Genomic DNA, 16556 nt, shown 5'->3' with positions numbered 1-16556 from the left:
ATCCCAAAGAAAGGCAATGCCAAAGAATGCTCAAACTACCGCACAATTGCACTCATCTCACACGCTAGTAAAGTAATGCTCAAAATTCTCCACGTCAGGCTTCAACAGTACGTGAACCCTGAACTTCCAGATGTTCAAGCTGGTTTTAGAAAAGGCAGAGGAACCAGAGATCAAATTGCCAACATCCGTTGGATCATGGAGAAAGCAAGAGAGTTCCAGAAAAACATTTACTTCTGCTTTACTGGCTATGCCAAAGCCCTTGACTGTGTGGATCACAACAAACTGTGAAAAATTCTTCAAGAGATGGGAATACCAGACCACCTGACCTGCCTCCTGAGAAATCTGTATGCAGGTCAGGAAGCAACAGTTAGAACTGAACATGGAACAACAGACTGGTTCCAAATCAGGAAAGGAGTATGTCAAGGCTGTATATTGTCACTCTGCTTATTTAATTTATATGCAGAGTGCTGCTGCTGCTGCTGCTGCTAAGTCGCTTCAGTCGTGTCTGACTCTATGCGACCCCATAGACAGCAGCCCAGCAGGCTCCCTCGTCCCTGGGATTCTCCAGGCAAGAACACTGGAGTGGGTTGCCATTTCCTTCTCCAATGCATGAAAGTGAAAAGTGAAAGTGAAGTCGCTCAGTCGTGTCAGACTATTAGCGACCCCATGGACTGCAGCCTACCAAGCTCCTCTGTCCATGGGATTTTCCAGGCAAGAGTACTGGAGTGGGGTGCCATTGCCTACATCATGAGAAATGCTGGGCTGGATGAAGCACCAGCTGGAATCAAGATTGCTGGGAGAAATATCAATAACCTCAGATATACAGATGACACCACCCTTATGGCAGGAAGCAAAGAAGAACTAAAGAGCCTCTTGATGAAAGTGAAAGCTGAGAGAGAAAAAATTGGCTTAAAGCTCAGCATTCAGAAAACGAAGATCATGGCATCTGGTCCCATCACTTCATGGGAAATAGATGGGGAAACAATGAAAGACTTTATTTTCTTGGGCTCCAAAATCACTTCAGATGGTGACTGCAGCCATGAAATTAAAAGATGCTTGATCCTTGGAAGAAAAGTTATGACCAACCTAGATAGCATATTAAAAAGCAGAGACATCACTTTGCCAACAAAGGTCTGTCTAGTCAAAGCTATGGTTTTTCCAGTAGTCATGTATGGATGTGAGAGTTGGACTGTAAAGAAAGCTGAGCACCAAGGAACTGATGCTTTTGAACTGTGGTGTTGGAGAAGACTCTTGAGAGTCCCTTGGACTGCAAGAAGATCCAACCAGTCCATTCTGAAGGAGATGAGCCCTGGGATTTCTTTGGAAGGAATGATGCTAAAGCTGAAACTCCAGTACTTTGGCCACCTCATGTGAAGAGTTGACTCATTGGAAAAGACTCTGATGTTGGGAGGGATTGGGGGCAGGATGAGAAGGGGACGACAGAGAATGAGATGGCTGGATGGTATCACTGACTCAATGGACGTGAGTCTGAGTGAACTCCAGGAGTTGGTGATGGACAGGGAGGCCTGGCGTGCTGCAATTCATGGGGTCGCAAAGAGTCGGACACGACTGAGCGACTGAACTGAACTGAACGGCTGAATACTGTGCTGAAGATAGACTGGGGTTGGGGAGATATAACTAAGTTAAATTTTCATTTTCTGTTGAAAGAACTCAGCAGATAAAATGTAAAGCTGAAATATTAGGATAGAGGAGTAAGAACTTGTAATTAGAAGTATAGATATAAATCTAAAAGAAATAGTTCAATTTCCTCTGGAAAGCAGAATTTAGGGATAAGGAGGGGATAGGACAAAAGACTTCTGTGTTTCCCTTTCAGTCTTACAGCATAGTATACTGAACTTTCAAAATTATACGCATGGATGGGGCTTCCTTAATGGCTCAGTGGTAAAGAATTCGCCTGCAGTAGTTTGATTCCTGGGTCAAGAAGATTCCCTAGAGGTGGAAATGGCAACCTACTCCAATATTCTTACCTGGAAAAAAATCCCATGGACAGAGGAGCCTGGCAGGCTACAGTCCATGGGGTTGCAAAGAGTCGGACACGACTGGGTGACTAAGCATGAATTATTTTGATAAAAATATGTTAAATTTTGAAATTATCTGTTTTGTTCTTAAACTGTTATAAATTTAATTACATATTGAGAATTAGTTGACAGCCTGCTAAACACAAGAATGAGACATAGCATAGATGTCTAGGGACATGCATATGGGTAAGAATTGATTACAGCATATGGGCACCAAAAACAAACTCATACTTAGCCCTGGGTATACAGCTTACAATACATTTCACTATAGAGTAATTTGGCCTCAACAAGAACACAGTGAAAATGGTTTCATTTTTATTAATATCTAGAGGATTGAACTCAACTTTTTATTTTTAAAACTAAAAACAGTGTTGATAAACCCTACCAAGTCTTACCTGCAAACTATGTAACATCTGAAGTATTCTTAGATTCCATCTTTCTGCCTCAATATTTTGTTCATTCCCCCATGACTCCTGTTTGAAAAATTGATAAAGTATTTCCTTTAATCAAAATTTATTGACTGTTTACTATCTGCCAACCATAGTGTAGAAAGAAACACAAGACACACAACTGTAACATGGGGTCCTGCCAAATAAGGAGGTTATCATCTGCAGTTGAGAGAATAAGACCAACAAACAGGTACAGCTCAGTTTTTATAGGCTGATGTCTATGCTCCCAGGCTATCTTCTGACAAGGGGCTCCAGAGTAGGAGATTCTGCATCTGTATTGGTGATGCATCCCAGGCATTGTACCCTTACTTTTAAAGGTAAAGATGACCACTTTTGGCTAGGACTCTCCCAGCTCTGGTCAATCTGAACTCAGATGACAGGAGTAAACATAAAGTTAGAGAAGAACTGCATTATAAAGATCTTTATTTGAATTTATCTGGTGATATAAAGGTTCTAACAATAACTGATGTTTAGTGAGTTGTGTCCAATTGGGTTAGGAACCTTTCAAATTTCAAGGATGCCTTGTCAAAAAAAAGATCAACACACTGCCTTTCACATTATGTAAATAGATCCAACTTTTAAACCTTCTTTTCAGTTTTTAGTCACTTGCAGAAACACCATAATATTTAAAAATTATAAACTTGAAATCCCTTCACAGGAACTCACTCTAAGTCTCCTTACCAACTAACAACTTATAAACTGAGAACAGAACTGAACATAGGAAAGGTGCTGATAAGTCTGATAAAAAAGCATGCCTATAAAGGGTTTGGGGGTGGGGATGGGCAAGCGGCACAGATCTGACCTATTAATACTTTATAATTTTTCCTATGTTATCTCTGTTATCATGCAACCTAACAGCTTCTGTGTTACCCTTATCACAGCTCCACTGTTCGTCAAGCTTTCACGTATACCTCTGGAGCCCAGACACTTCCTAACAGTGCTTTCAATTTCATCGACTCCAAGATGACTTCAGAAAGCTTCAGAATATCCTATATGATATTTTAAATCATCTAAGGCTAAAAGGACTGCCAAGTCCCCATTCCTGCCAGCTGCACTGGCTTCCTGGTTCTGCCTATACAGCATCCTTTCTTACATGCCAAAGAGACTGATCTGAAAATATGGTCAATATTATTCTGTAGAGTTTTCTAAATTCTTCTAGGTAAAATGTTTATGTTTATTCCTTACTGGTTGATTCTGGGATAAATTAGTTCACCCAATTACTAATGTTGTATTTTATTGTTAAATACACAAAAGCTATTTTTCAAATGTGAAAAGTAATGGCCCAACTCCTTGTTAAAGATCCATGAGACTGCAGTTTCACCTATATTGTACAACTCAACTAACCAGGAAAAGCCTCAGAAAAAATAGTCTGTGCACTTTGCTGAAGCCTGTCTACTTGAGCTATCTGGATACCCTACAGCTGAGTCCATAGTGTGGAAAGCCTAGTTGATTATTAAAACAGCTGAACTTGTGCTGTGTTGTGGTTTTCTTGACCATATGTAAAAATAACCCGTGTCTAGAAGCAAAGAAGAACTGTACAAAAACAAACAAACAAAAAAACAGAAGAACTGTACAAAAAAGATCTTCAAGACCCAGATAATCACAATGCTGTGGTCACTCACCTAGAGCCAGACATCCTGGAATGTGAAGTCAAGTGGGCCTTAGAAAGCATCACTATGAACAAAGCTAGTGGAGGTGATGGAATTCCAGTTGAGCTATTTCAAATCCTGAAAGATGATGCTGTGAAAGTGCTGCACTCAGTATGCCAGCAAATTTGGAAAACTCAGCAGTGGCCACAGGACTGGAAAAGGTCAGTTTTCATTCCAATCCCAAACAAAGGCAATGCCAAAGAATGCTCGAACTACCACACAATTGCGCTCATCTCACACGCTAGTAAAGTAATGCTCAAAATTTTCCAAGCCAGGCTTCAGCAATACGTGAACTGTGAACTTCCAGATGTTCAAGCTGGTTTTAGAAAAGGCAGAGGAACCAGAGATCAAATTGCCAACATTTGCTGGATCATGGAAAAAGCAAGAGAGTTCCAGAAAAGCATCTATTTCTGCTTTACTGACTATGCCAAAGCCTTTGACTGTATATTGTCACCCTGCTTATTTAACTTATATGCAGAGTACATCATGAGAAACGCTGGGCTGGAAGAAGCACAAGCTGGAATCAAGATTGCTGGGAGAAATATCAATAACCTCAGATATGCAGATGACACCACCCTTATGGCAGAAAGTGAAGAAGAACTCAAAAGCCTCTTGATGAAAGTGAAAGAGGAGAGTGAAAAAGTTGGCTTAAAGCTCAGCATTCAGAAAACAAAGATCATGGCATCTGGTCCCACCACTTCATGGGAAATAGATGGGGAAACAGTGGAAACAGTGTCAGACTTTATTTTGGGGGGCTCCAAAATCACTGCAGATGGTGACTGCAGCCATGAAATTAAAAGATGCTTACTTCTTGGAAGGAAAGTTATGACCAACCTAGACAGCATATTTAAAAGCAGAGACGTTACTTTGCAAAACAAAGGTCCGTCTAGTCAAGGCTATGGTTTTTCCAGTGGTCATGTATGGATGTGAGAGTTGGACGGTGAAGAAAGCTGAGCGCCGAAGAATTGATGCTTTTGAACTGTGGTGTTGAAGAAGACTCTTGAGAGTCCCTTGGACTGTAAGAAGATCCAACCAGTCCATTCTAAAGGAGATCAGTCCTGGGTATTCATTGGAAGGACTAATGTTGAAGCTGAAACTCCAATACTTTGGCCACCTCATGCGAAGAGTTGACTCATTAGAAAAGACCCTAATGCTGGGAAGGATTAGGGGCAGGAGGAGAAGGGGACGACAAGAGGATGAGATGGCTGGATGGCATCACCGACTCGATGTACATGGGTTTGGGTAGACTCCAGGAGTTGGTGATGGACAGGGAGGCCTGGCATGCTGTGATTCATGGGGTCACAAAGAGTTGGACACGACTGAGCAACTGAACTGAAGTGAACTGAGAAGCAAAGAGAAAGGTGAAAGTGACTCAGCTGTCTTCTGGCTCAGCTGTTTGGACACTTCAGGTAAAAATTTCAGGTATTTATTCTGTCCTAGATTATCCAGAGAATTCAGTCATATGAAAAAAAACAATGTAATAGTCTTGGAACTCATTATACAGATAATTTATCTAAAAACAAACTAATATTAGGCATTACTAGGTGCTTCAATATTATTTACTAAGAAACTTTTTGTCAAAATTTATTACAATCTTAAAAATGCCTTCAGCACTGTAGGACAGGGATTATAGAAAGGTGACAGTAATCTCTGTGGAGTCAGGTGAGTCCGACATTAGCTCAGGGTTTGCTATGGACTTGTGGTCCTCTGTGCAGACCATGCCCTTTGAACTTTGTATTCCTTTACCCGAAGTTTATGCTTTAACCTTCAATCCCATTCTTATTTTATTTCTACAAATGGTGAACAGATAAGAAATACAGTCAGGAATGGGAAATGGTCAGTAAAGACCATTCCCTTTTTCTGATCTCTAGAAGTCAGAACATTTTTTCATTTGAAAAATAAAATTTCAAATGTCTTAAGGCATACCCCATGATACAGCTCTGTTTCTTTAGAGATGTTTTAATAACTTAAAAAAATGACTATCAACATTTTAACCAGGACTACATTTGATAAGCATAAAAATCTCATATCTTTTAAAACATTACTTGAAATTTCAAAATAAATCAAAGAAAGAATAAAAGATCAAAGCAATTCTACATATGCTCTGTCAAGCTAATCATACACATCTTTGTTAAGATCACAAATTTAAACTGTAATTTTAGAAAGTAACATTACAGCTAAAAATAATTTTGGGGTAAATAAGGTGCTAACTGTTTAGGAACAAAGTTTTAAAGAACATCCTCAAGACTATACATCTATTTACCAATTCCATTGGACAATTTTCAATTTCCTGTGCCAAGATGGCATTCATTAAAGATGATTCCTCAGCAGCTGAAGACACCATTTCAACAATATCCTGCTAAAGCAAATTAGGGAAATATAGGTAAGTCATCACAGTAGTAGTGGTCATCACAGGAACAATCTCATTTTGTTAAATGATTTAATCACATGGATGCTCATTTCTAAAACTAATTGAAAATACTATCTGCATTCTCAAAATATCATTTCTGAAATATCCCAGACTTAAATATTCCTATTTTCTTTATGCCTCCCACACATGAAGAACTTGCATGTTCTGCCCTCATTGCTTTTTTCCTCCTATATCTTATTCCTATATTCTATATTATATCTTATATTCTTATTCCTCCAATATTTTTTTCCCGCCTATTTCTATCACTACCACAGACTTCATATCAAAAGTCTCTGCTGCTGTGCATCTGAGACCATTTCTTTTGAAGCAGTCTGTCTTTGCCCTAGTCCCCTACCTTTAATTTCATGCCAGAACCAGGTGGCAGAGGAAGAACTGTAAGCAGAGGGAACGAGAATGGGAGAAGCGATATTAATATCCCTTCTTAGGGCTATGACAGGATTCTTGTCACTGCTGCTGGAGCTGCCAATGGCAAGAGGGAAGAAAAACTGTGTCCACTGGAAGGGAAGTGGAAGAAGAGAAATCCTCCATTCCCCATTGCTCCTTTCTCATCACTATAGAAGCTGCTGGCCCCCTTTTTATCTTCAACCTGTCTCCAAGCTCCATTCCCCAACTGGCATCTATGATGGTGACTAAGTTAAAAGCTTCCTACGGTATAGTTTAATTGACTTTTCACTTTCAGTTCAGTTCAGTTCAGTCACTCAGTCGTGTCTGACTCTTTGTGACCCCATGAATCACAGCACGCCAGGCCTCCCTGTCCATCACCAACTCCCGGAGTTCACTCAGACTCACATCCATTGAGTCAGTGATACCATCCAGCCATCTCATCCTCTGTTGTCCTCTTCTCCTCCTGCCCCCAATCCCTCCCAGCATTAGAGTCTTTTCCAATGAGTCAACTCTTCACATGAGGTGGCCAAAGTACTGGAGTTTCAGCTTTAGCATCATTCCTTCCAAAGAAATCCCAGGGCTCATCTCCTTCAGAATGGACTGGTTGGATCTTCTTGCAGTCCAAGGGACTCTCAAGAGTCTTCTCCAACACCACAGTTCAACAGCATCAATTCTTCGGCGCTCAGCTTTCTTCACAGTCCAACTCTCACATCCATACATGACCACTGGAAAAACCATAGCCTAAATTAGATGGACCTTTGTTGGCAAAGTAATGTCTCTGCTTTTGAATATGCTATCTAGGTTGGTCATAACTTTCCTTCCAAGGAGTAAGCATCTTTTAATTTCATGGCTGCAATCACCATCTGCAGTGATTTTGGAGCCCCCCAAAATAAAATCCGACACTGTTTCCCCATCTATTTCCCATGAAGTGATGGGACCAGATGCCATGATCTTCATTTTCTGAATGTTGAGCTTTAAGCCAACTTTTTCACTCTCCACTTTCACTTTCATCAAGAGGCTTTTTAGTTCTTCTTCACTTTCTTTTTCTGCCATAAGGGTGGTGTCATCTGCATATCTGAGGTTATTGATATTTCTCCTCGCAATCTTGATTCCAGATTGTGCTTCTTCCAGCCCAGCGTTTCTCATGATGTACTCTTTGCATGAGTATAATGGGTTGCATTTGATTCTTTAATATACTTGTTTGTGGAGCCCTATCATGTTTTCCCTTTTAATTTCTGTGAATATTACACATTTTCAGTTCAGTTCAGCTCAGTTGCTCAGTTGTGTCTGACTCTTTGCGACCCCATGAATTGCAGCATGCCAGGCCTCCCTGTCCATCACCAATTCCTGGAGTTCACTCAGACTCACGTCCATCGAGTCAGTGATGCCATCCAGCCATCTCATCCTCTTTCTTTAAAGAAAGCTGAGCACTGAAGAATTGATGCTTTAGAACTGTGGTGGTGGAGAAAACTCTTGAGGGTCCCTTGGACTGCAAGAAGATCCAACCAGTCAATCCTAAAGGAAATCAGTCCTCAATATTCATTGGAAGGACCGTTGCTGAAGCTGAAACTCCAATACTTTGGCCACCTGATGTGAAGAACTGCCTCCTTGGAGAAGACCCTGATGCTGGGAAAGATTGAAGGCCAGAGGAGAAGGGGACGACAAGAGGATGAGATGGTTGGATGGCATCACCACTCAATGGACATGAGTTTGAGCAAACTCTGGGAGTTCGTGATGGACAGGGAAGCCTGGTGTGCTGCAGTCTGTGGGGTCGCAAAGAGTCGGACATGACCGAGTGACGGAACTGAACTGAAAGTGACACTGGGAAAATACTGGAAAGCACATTGTTTAAAACTATGTTTTTAATAACTACGTTTTTCAAATAGAAATTAAAAATAATTTTATTGGTAACGGATCTTTAGATATTCTTTCAGATTCAAGACTGGGCTTCCCTGGTAGCTCAGCTGGTTAAGAATCCACCTACAATGCAGGAGATCCCAGTTCAATTCTTGGGTCAGGAAGATCCCATGGAGAAGGGATAGACTACCCATTCCAGTCTTCTTGGGCTTCCCTGATGGCTCAGCTGGTAAAGAATCTGCCTGCAATGTTGGAGATCTGGGTTTGATCCCTGGGTTGGGAAGATCCCCTGGAGAAGGGAATGGCTACCCACTCTAGTATTCTGACCTGGAGAATTCCATGGACTATATAGTCGATGGGGTCACAAAGAGTCAGACACGAATGAGTGACTTTCACTTTCACTTCAGATTCAAGACCAAGGTAATTCATGGATCTAACACATATTATTCATAGAGATAGGAGGGTGAATTTATGAATAGAAGAAAATATGGGCGTATTTCTTTTTAATAGGTGTATTGTCTAGAGTTTTTAAGAATTCCTTGATATACTGAATGTGAGGCCTTAGCATATGACCAGGTTCACAGATAATAATTTATTCAGTGTACCATGCAAAATACTATTTCAGTATGAAACTACTTATCTTGTGATTTACTATAATGTCTTAAACTTCTAGAAAAACTGTTTTGGATGGAAATTACGTATTACCCTGCAGTACTGCTGCATACAAGGAAGATATAGAATAACATAAGATGAAATATAAACTATAAATGTAAGAAGATATACCAGAATCTCAATTTTCTTTCACTATATATGTCAGGAAGATAATATTTTTATGATTCTCTTTGATTAACTTACATCAGAGTTAATGTTTTTATTGGTATTCTCATGAGAACTACATTTTGATCCATCAGTCACTTCCTTCCAAGTTTTAGGTTGACTTAACTCTTGCAGGAAATTTGGCTCTTCCATCATGGAGGTCTCTGAATTGTTAAGGAAGTAAAAAAGATTTCACAAAAGTTTCTTTCAAACTTAAAACTGGAATATGGCTTTTGCAAAAGAAAAGTTTTGACAGACAACTTAGAATCCACGAATTTAAGGATGCACAAGCTTTCTGATAGCACCCCAAGTCTCACATATTTATTTCCCTTTCCCCTCATTTGCCTCTTTATCACCTCTACTGCCATGTTCCATCAACTATCTCCTCCACACTCGCTCCCACACATTCAACTCTCAAGACAACATGGATAATTCAAGCCCATCTTGGTATATTGTTCAGCAGATTTTAATGCCTCCAGGAAGCAGGAGTTCACTCACCACAATAATAAGTTGGTTTTATTATTCCTTTATAATAGTCACAATAATAATTATTAATATTTCATGTCTTTTCTGGGGGATAGAAATGTCTTGTTTCAGGTTAACTGTATTGTTTAAATGCTATTCTTATCAAGTGATTTCTCAGGTTAGTTGTCTTAAACTGATATATTATCCTACTAGATATAAAAATTTTCTTTATCAAAGGCTTGTGAGTACTGCCTATGAGGGTAGGGGAGGTGGGAAAGGGTGAGATTAAGAAGAGCCCACATAGTATATACACTTCATCTTTTTAAGGTGGTTTGTTGGACAAAAATTAATTTGCACATAGAAAAATGCAATGCTGATTTAACAATTTCTTTTAAGTTCAAGTATTCTTCTAAGAGCATTTACATTTGGGAATATGGAATTAGGTTCCATCTTTATTTTGAAATGTAAAATCACATTTTTGTTTCTACAACATTCCCTTCAACACCAACAAAATTAGGATGTCTCACCTAATATGTTTTTGCTTCCCATTTCTTCCTTTACTGACTCCTTCTGTATCAATTTTCTTCCAAGTTTAAAGCCAGAGGACACAAAGCATTTTGTAAACAACTGTAAAAATATACACTTTTCCTCATTTTTTGTACAAGTAAAGCAATTCAACAAAATACAAGCACATATGCTAAAAAGTAAAAACTATAATTCATGTACATACATCGAGCAAATTAATTCAAAAGTAAGGGGGTGTTTTTTCACGGGCTTAAATTGTTGCATATATGAATATAAATATGTATTTATTTATCACCAAACATTGCACCCATGTAAAAGTATGGAAGCTGTTACCATTTTCAGTTCAGCATGAGTCAAATCCTGGGCAGCAGTTGACAGAAGTATATCTGCTCCTCCCTTTTGCTTCCACATCATCAATCTTTGGGTAGGAGGTGCAAGTTCCAAAACCATGAGTGTGTCCGTAAAGGAAGTAAGCTGTCTATGCATAATTTTGCTACTGATCTCCTTGACTGGATCTATGAGCAATTTCCTGTTTTTGCCTTTTCTTTTTTCAGCAATATCTAAATATAAGAAATATGTACAAATGTGATAGGTTGTACAGCTCTGTAAAATGATATTCTAGGCACTGCATATCTAAGAAATGTCTAACACAATACACCCTACAGAGTTGCCTTGGTAAGAAAACCCCAGTAGAAAATTCATTCTACTGAAAATTATCCTTTTAAGGTTTTTGCACAGCTAGGGTGTCTCAGCAGCCAAGGGTTAACACATTTTGTAAACTGCTTAGGAGGCAGTTGACCTACTAAGTGCACAACTGAAAACTGTGGAGCAGGGAGCACATTGAAAGGGAAGTCACTCAGTTTTGAAGTTTCATAAAATATCTAACTTTGCAAAAAGCAAAGGAGAAAAGGAAAGATATAAGCATCTGAATGCAGAGTTCCAAAGAATAGCAAGGAGAGATAAGAAAGCCCTCCTCAGTGATCAATGCAAATAAATAGAGGGAAACAACAGAATGGGAAAGACTAGAGATCTCTTCAAGAAAATTATAGATACCAAGGGAACATTTCATGCAAAGATGGGCTCGATAAAGGACAGAAATGGTATGGACCTAACAGAAGCAGAAGATATTAAGAAGAGGTGGCAGGAATACACAGAAGAACTGTACAAAAAAGATCTTCACGACCCAGATAATCACGATGGTGTGATCACTGACCTAGAGCCAGACATCCTGGAATGTGAAGTCAAGTGGGTCTTAGAAAGCATCACTATGAACAAAGCTAGTGGAGGTGATGGAATTCCAGTTGAGCTCTTTCAAATCCTGAAAGATGATGCTGTGAAAGTGCTGTACTCAGTATGCCAGCAAATTTGGAAAACTCAGCAGTGGCCACAGGACTGGAAAAGGTCAGTTTTCATTCCAATCCCAAAGAAAGGCAATGCCAAAGAATGCTTAAGCTACCACACAACTGCACTCATCTCACACGCTAGTGGCAACTCAATCCAGTGTTCTTGCTTGGAGAATCCCAGGGACAGGGGAGCCTGGTGGGCTGCCTTCTATGGGGTCGCACAGGGTCGGACACGACTGAAGCAACTTAGCAGCAGCAGCAGCACACGCTAGTAAAGTAATGCTCAAAATTTTCCAAGCCAGGCTTCAGCAATATGTGAACCGTGAACTTCCTGATGTTCAAGCTAGTTTTAGAAAAGGCAGAGGAACCACAGATCAAATTGCCAACATTTGCTGGATCATCGAAAAAGCAAAAGAGTTCCAGAAAAACATCTATTTCTGCTTTATTGACTATGCCAAAGCCTTTGACTGTGTGGATCACAAGAAACTGTGGAAAATTCTTCAAGAGATGGGAATACCAGACCACCTGACCTGCCTCTTGAGAAACCTATATGCAGGTCAGGAAGCAACAGTTAGAACTAAACATGGAACAACAGACTGGTTCCAAATAGGAAAAGGAGTTCATCAAGGCTGTATATTGTCACCCTGCTTATTTAACTTATATGCAGAGTACATCATGAGAAACGCTGGGCTGGAAGAAGCACAAGCTGGAATCAAGATTGCTGGGAGAAATATCAATAACCTCAGATATGCAGATGACACCACCCTTATGGCAGAAAGTGAAGAAGAACTAAAAAGCCTCTTGATGAAAGTGAAAGTGGAGAGTGAAAAAGTTGGCTTAAAGCTCAACATTCAGAAAACGAAGATCATGGCATCTGGTCCCATCACTTCATGGGAAATAGATGGGGAAACAGTGGAAACAGTGTCAGATTTTATTTTCTTGGGCTCCAAAATCACTGCAGATGGTGACTGCAGCCATGAAATTAAAAGACGCTTACTCCTTGGAAGAAAAGTTATGACCAACCTAGATAGCATATTCAAAAGCAGAGACATTACTTTGCCAACAAAGGTCTGTCTAGTCAAGGCTATGGTTTTTCCAGTGGTCATGTATGGATGTGAGAGTTGGACTGTAAAGAAAGTTGAGTGCCAAAGAATTGATGCTTTTGAACTGTGGTGTTGGAGAAGACTCTTGAGAGTCCCTTGGAGATCCAACCAGTCCATTCTGAAGGAGATGAGCCCTGGGATTTCTTTGGAAGGAATGATGCTAAAGCTGAAACTCCAGTACTTTGGCCACCTCATGTGAAGAGTTGACTCATTGGAAAAGACTCTAATGCTGGGAGGGATTGGGGGCAGGAGGAGAAGGGGACGATAGAGGATGAGATGGCTGGATGGCATCACCGACTCGATGGACGTGAATCTGAGTGAACTCCGGGAGTTGGTGATGGACAGGGAGGCCTGGCGTGCTGCGATTCATGGGGCCACAAAGAGTCGGACACGACTAAGTGACTGAACTGAACTAAATTGAAAATATCTAACTAACTAGAAAACTTAAAAAAAATTACTGATACATTAAATATTTACTTATTTATTTTTCAGGATAACTTTTTGAAACATTAATTTGTATCTGTCCAGTGCATTTTCCCCTCTCCCACTGAAATTCATATGTAAATTCCAAATAGATAGCTAGGGTCATGGGATTTGCTCCTTTAACTAATTTTGCCAGGTGAAAAGCAGAAGTCAAGCTTTTCCTTAGTGAAGATGCAACAGTTGGGGGATGGTTAGATTTCTTGGAAAGGGTGGAAATCTGTGATCAGATGGAGCCAGAAGGAACCTGCTTGCTGATGTGTCTCAGTAAAATCCTAGGAATATGATAAGATTCCAAAGAGGCTGGCTATGTGATGACCACAGAGACTATGCAGGCTGGGACACTGGGTATCACAAGGCGGTATGGCTGATGACCAGAGGTTCCCTTCCACCTACTGCACCCCTCCCAAAACTTGATACTACATGGTTCAGGGCAGATAGGGGAGCTATGCAGATTGAATTTCTTGCCAAACCAAGTGGGATAGAGGCTCAGAGTTGAATTCTGTAAAGAAAAAGTTGAATGCTTTATTCTTTGCATGCCTGAATTTATAAACTGAAATTCATATCAAAGATAATACTTAAAACTAGGATATGCTTAAAAGATCTAGGGATATATTTGACTCATATCCAGTGCCTCTATTTGGATCCTTTTACTCTGTCTTATTTTAAATATGCAAACACTCATTTGCATGTTTATCTTCCCAGTCAGATTTTAAGCTTCTTAAAAGCAGGAACTATGTTGTCTTCATTTCTGTGCTCAGAATAAATGGCTCAATAACTACTGGAACTGAACTCAGTTTTAAATTTTTCAGTTTCCCAAACTGGATAGATGGTTTGATCAGGACTGGATAGAATAAAAGTATCATCTTAAACTTTCTTCACATTCTTCCCTTATTGTATTATAAATGTTATTACTAGATTGACTACTTCCTAAAACATTTTAAGAATTATCTAAATATCTCAGGGTAAATGAGATAGTAGTGCCTCAAAGCTAAAAGTAAAAACATGAATGATTCTGACCTGAAGTATCAATTGGATCAAGGATAAATTCTTCCTCTTCTTTTGATACTGTAGTTTCATCCATTTTTTCATTTTCAGGTGAACATACACACTCTGGATTATCTGGTGCTACTCATCAACATTGCCATAAAAGGATTTATTAAAAATATAATGATTATGTTGCAAACTAGAAGACTATATGAGAATTAAAGTGAAAGATTAACTGTAGATTTATATTGCTAACTGGAGCCACAAATGAAGTTTTAGAATCATGTATTTAATAGAGTTGAAGAGGTTCAGAGATTATATAGTCTGGGACCCACAGTGTCCAGGTAGGTCAAATATTAATCACCCACTTTTCCTCCTGTGACATCTAAGGCTAGGCTACAGTCATGGCAGAAGTAAAAACAGTGGTAGGAACCACAATAAATGACTGACATAAATTTGACAATATGTCTGCTAAAAATTGTAAGGATTGTACATAACTAAATTTTTATTGCCCATCTCTTTTTATATTTCAGCTTTAAATTTATACTACTGTGTTAGAAAGCAAATGTAACATCCAAAAGTGAAAAATCAAAATGAGGCTAATCATTTTTTACTTCTTAACAAAAATCAGACTACAAAGACTTCAAATCATCTGAAGTACTTTCACAACCAGTTTCAAGTAGAAAATACCCCCATATTTGTGATTTCTATAAAACTGTATGTAGATCATCAAGCCATGTTAATATTAATGTGGTATTAATGTTAATAATAACAATGTTAATGTCAAACATTAATGATGTTTTTACTATGTAACATATTATTTTAATGATTCAAAAGCAGGATATTTTGCCAGAGTATTTAAATATGCTCTCATAACAAATAAACCCAATCCTGATTAAACACCCATCATTGTACTTTTCTCAAAACTTAATTTTCTATGCTCTGTTATCTAAGTCATGCTAAGAGTTTGAGGGACAACTCTCTTTAATATCTTTCACTAAACTATACTGCTCCTTAAACCTAGAAATTTTGAGGCTTAATTTGAATATTAATATCTATTCACTTTCTACACAAAAGAAAATTCCTACATACCCACTACAGTATTAGGAGACTCAGGAAGCAGGGAAATTTCTGTATTTAAATGCATTTCTTCTAACAGGATATTCTGATCATCTTGCAGTAGATTGTCTTGAAAACAAAATAAACACTTTTCTTATAAAGAGCTGAATCTGTCATTTGTTCACTAAACACTTGATAACTTAGTATGCAACGAGTTGTCAAGGGATATAAAAAAGAGTGAACCCTACTTAATTAGATTTGATTGGTTATATGGACTACCATGGGGTTTCCCTGATGGCTCAAATGGTAAAGAATCCACCTGCCAATACAGGAGATGTGGGTTTGATCTCTGGATTGGGAAGCTCCCTTGGAGAAGGAAATGTTAACCAACTCCAGTATTCTTGCCCGGGAAATCCTATGGACAGAGGAGCCTGGTGGGCTATAGTCCATGGGGTCACAAAAGAGTTGGACATGACTGAGCGACTAAACAACAACCTAGACTACAATATTTCATGCAGTAGGAAATAAAATTTTATATATTTAATTTCCTTTTCTTTATTAAACATGTATTTTTAAGTGTTTAATGTCAGAAAATATTTACTAAACTATCAAGATAGTAGCCTTGTTACAAAGCCATGTTTAGACTTCAAATCAAGAAATAAAAGTTTTCAAACTCCTTTAGTGGAGATCTAAGGTAGAGCCACTATTTTTCATAGTTTTCAAATTTCAGTAAGTTTGCCATAACCAGCCTTTTATTGTAGATAATTAAAAAATATTTGATATATAAAGGTCAATATCATTATAATTAGGTACATTTAGACTTCCCAGTTTTGTCTATCCTATTTCTATGATTACTTTACAGTAATATCATAATAAAATAATAATATAAAATGCTAGACAGATCCTTTAGAATAGCCATCCCACAATTTTTGCTAAAGAAAATGTTTCTAGTATATGATCTAGTATATT

At 38.8% G+C, this 16556-nt stretch overlaps 1 protein-coding gene across 11 annotated transcripts in view; it reads right to left on the bottom strand.

Annotated features, from left to right (window-relative positions):
• The window catches only part of RAD21L1 (RAD21 cohesin complex component like 1), a 49246-nt gene that overhangs the window by 5712 nt on the left and 26978 nt on the right, over positions 1 to 16556 (bottom strand). For 6 of the 11 annotated variants that reach the window (XM_027558935.1, XM_027558936.1, XM_027558937.1 and 3 more), the window contains 7 exons: positions 15621 to 15716; positions 14562 to 14669; positions 10949 to 11175; positions 10618 to 10717; positions 9665 to 9789; positions 6401 to 6496; positions 2435 to 2512 (listed from right to left, as the gene is read on the bottom strand). In XM_027558935.1, coding sequence (XP_027414736.1) covers positions 2435 to 2512; positions 6401 to 6496; positions 9665 to 9789; positions 10618 to 10717; positions 10949 to 11175; positions 14562 to 14669; positions 15621 to 15716 — 830 coding nt within the window. Of the gene's footprint in view, positions 1 to 2434; positions 2513 to 6400; positions 6497 to 7637; positions 7678 to 9664; positions 9790 to 10617; positions 10718 to 10948; positions 11176 to 14561; positions 14670 to 15620; positions 15717 to 16556 lie in introns of those variants that run through there. The other 5 variants (XM_027558942.1, XM_027558943.1, XM_027558944.1 and 2 more) reach the window with 5 other exon arrangements.

This window comes from Bos indicus x Bos taurus, chromosome 13 (genome assembly GCF_003369695.1).
Source record: "Bos indicus x Bos taurus breed Angus x Brahman F1 hybrid chromosome 13, Bos_hybrid_MaternalHap_v2.0, whole genome shotgun sequence".
NCBI classification, from domain to species: Eukaryota; Metazoa; Chordata; class Mammalia; order Artiodactyla; family Bovidae; genus Bos; species Bos indicus x Bos taurus.
This window is presented reverse-complemented; position numbering and strand designations above follow the sequence as displayed.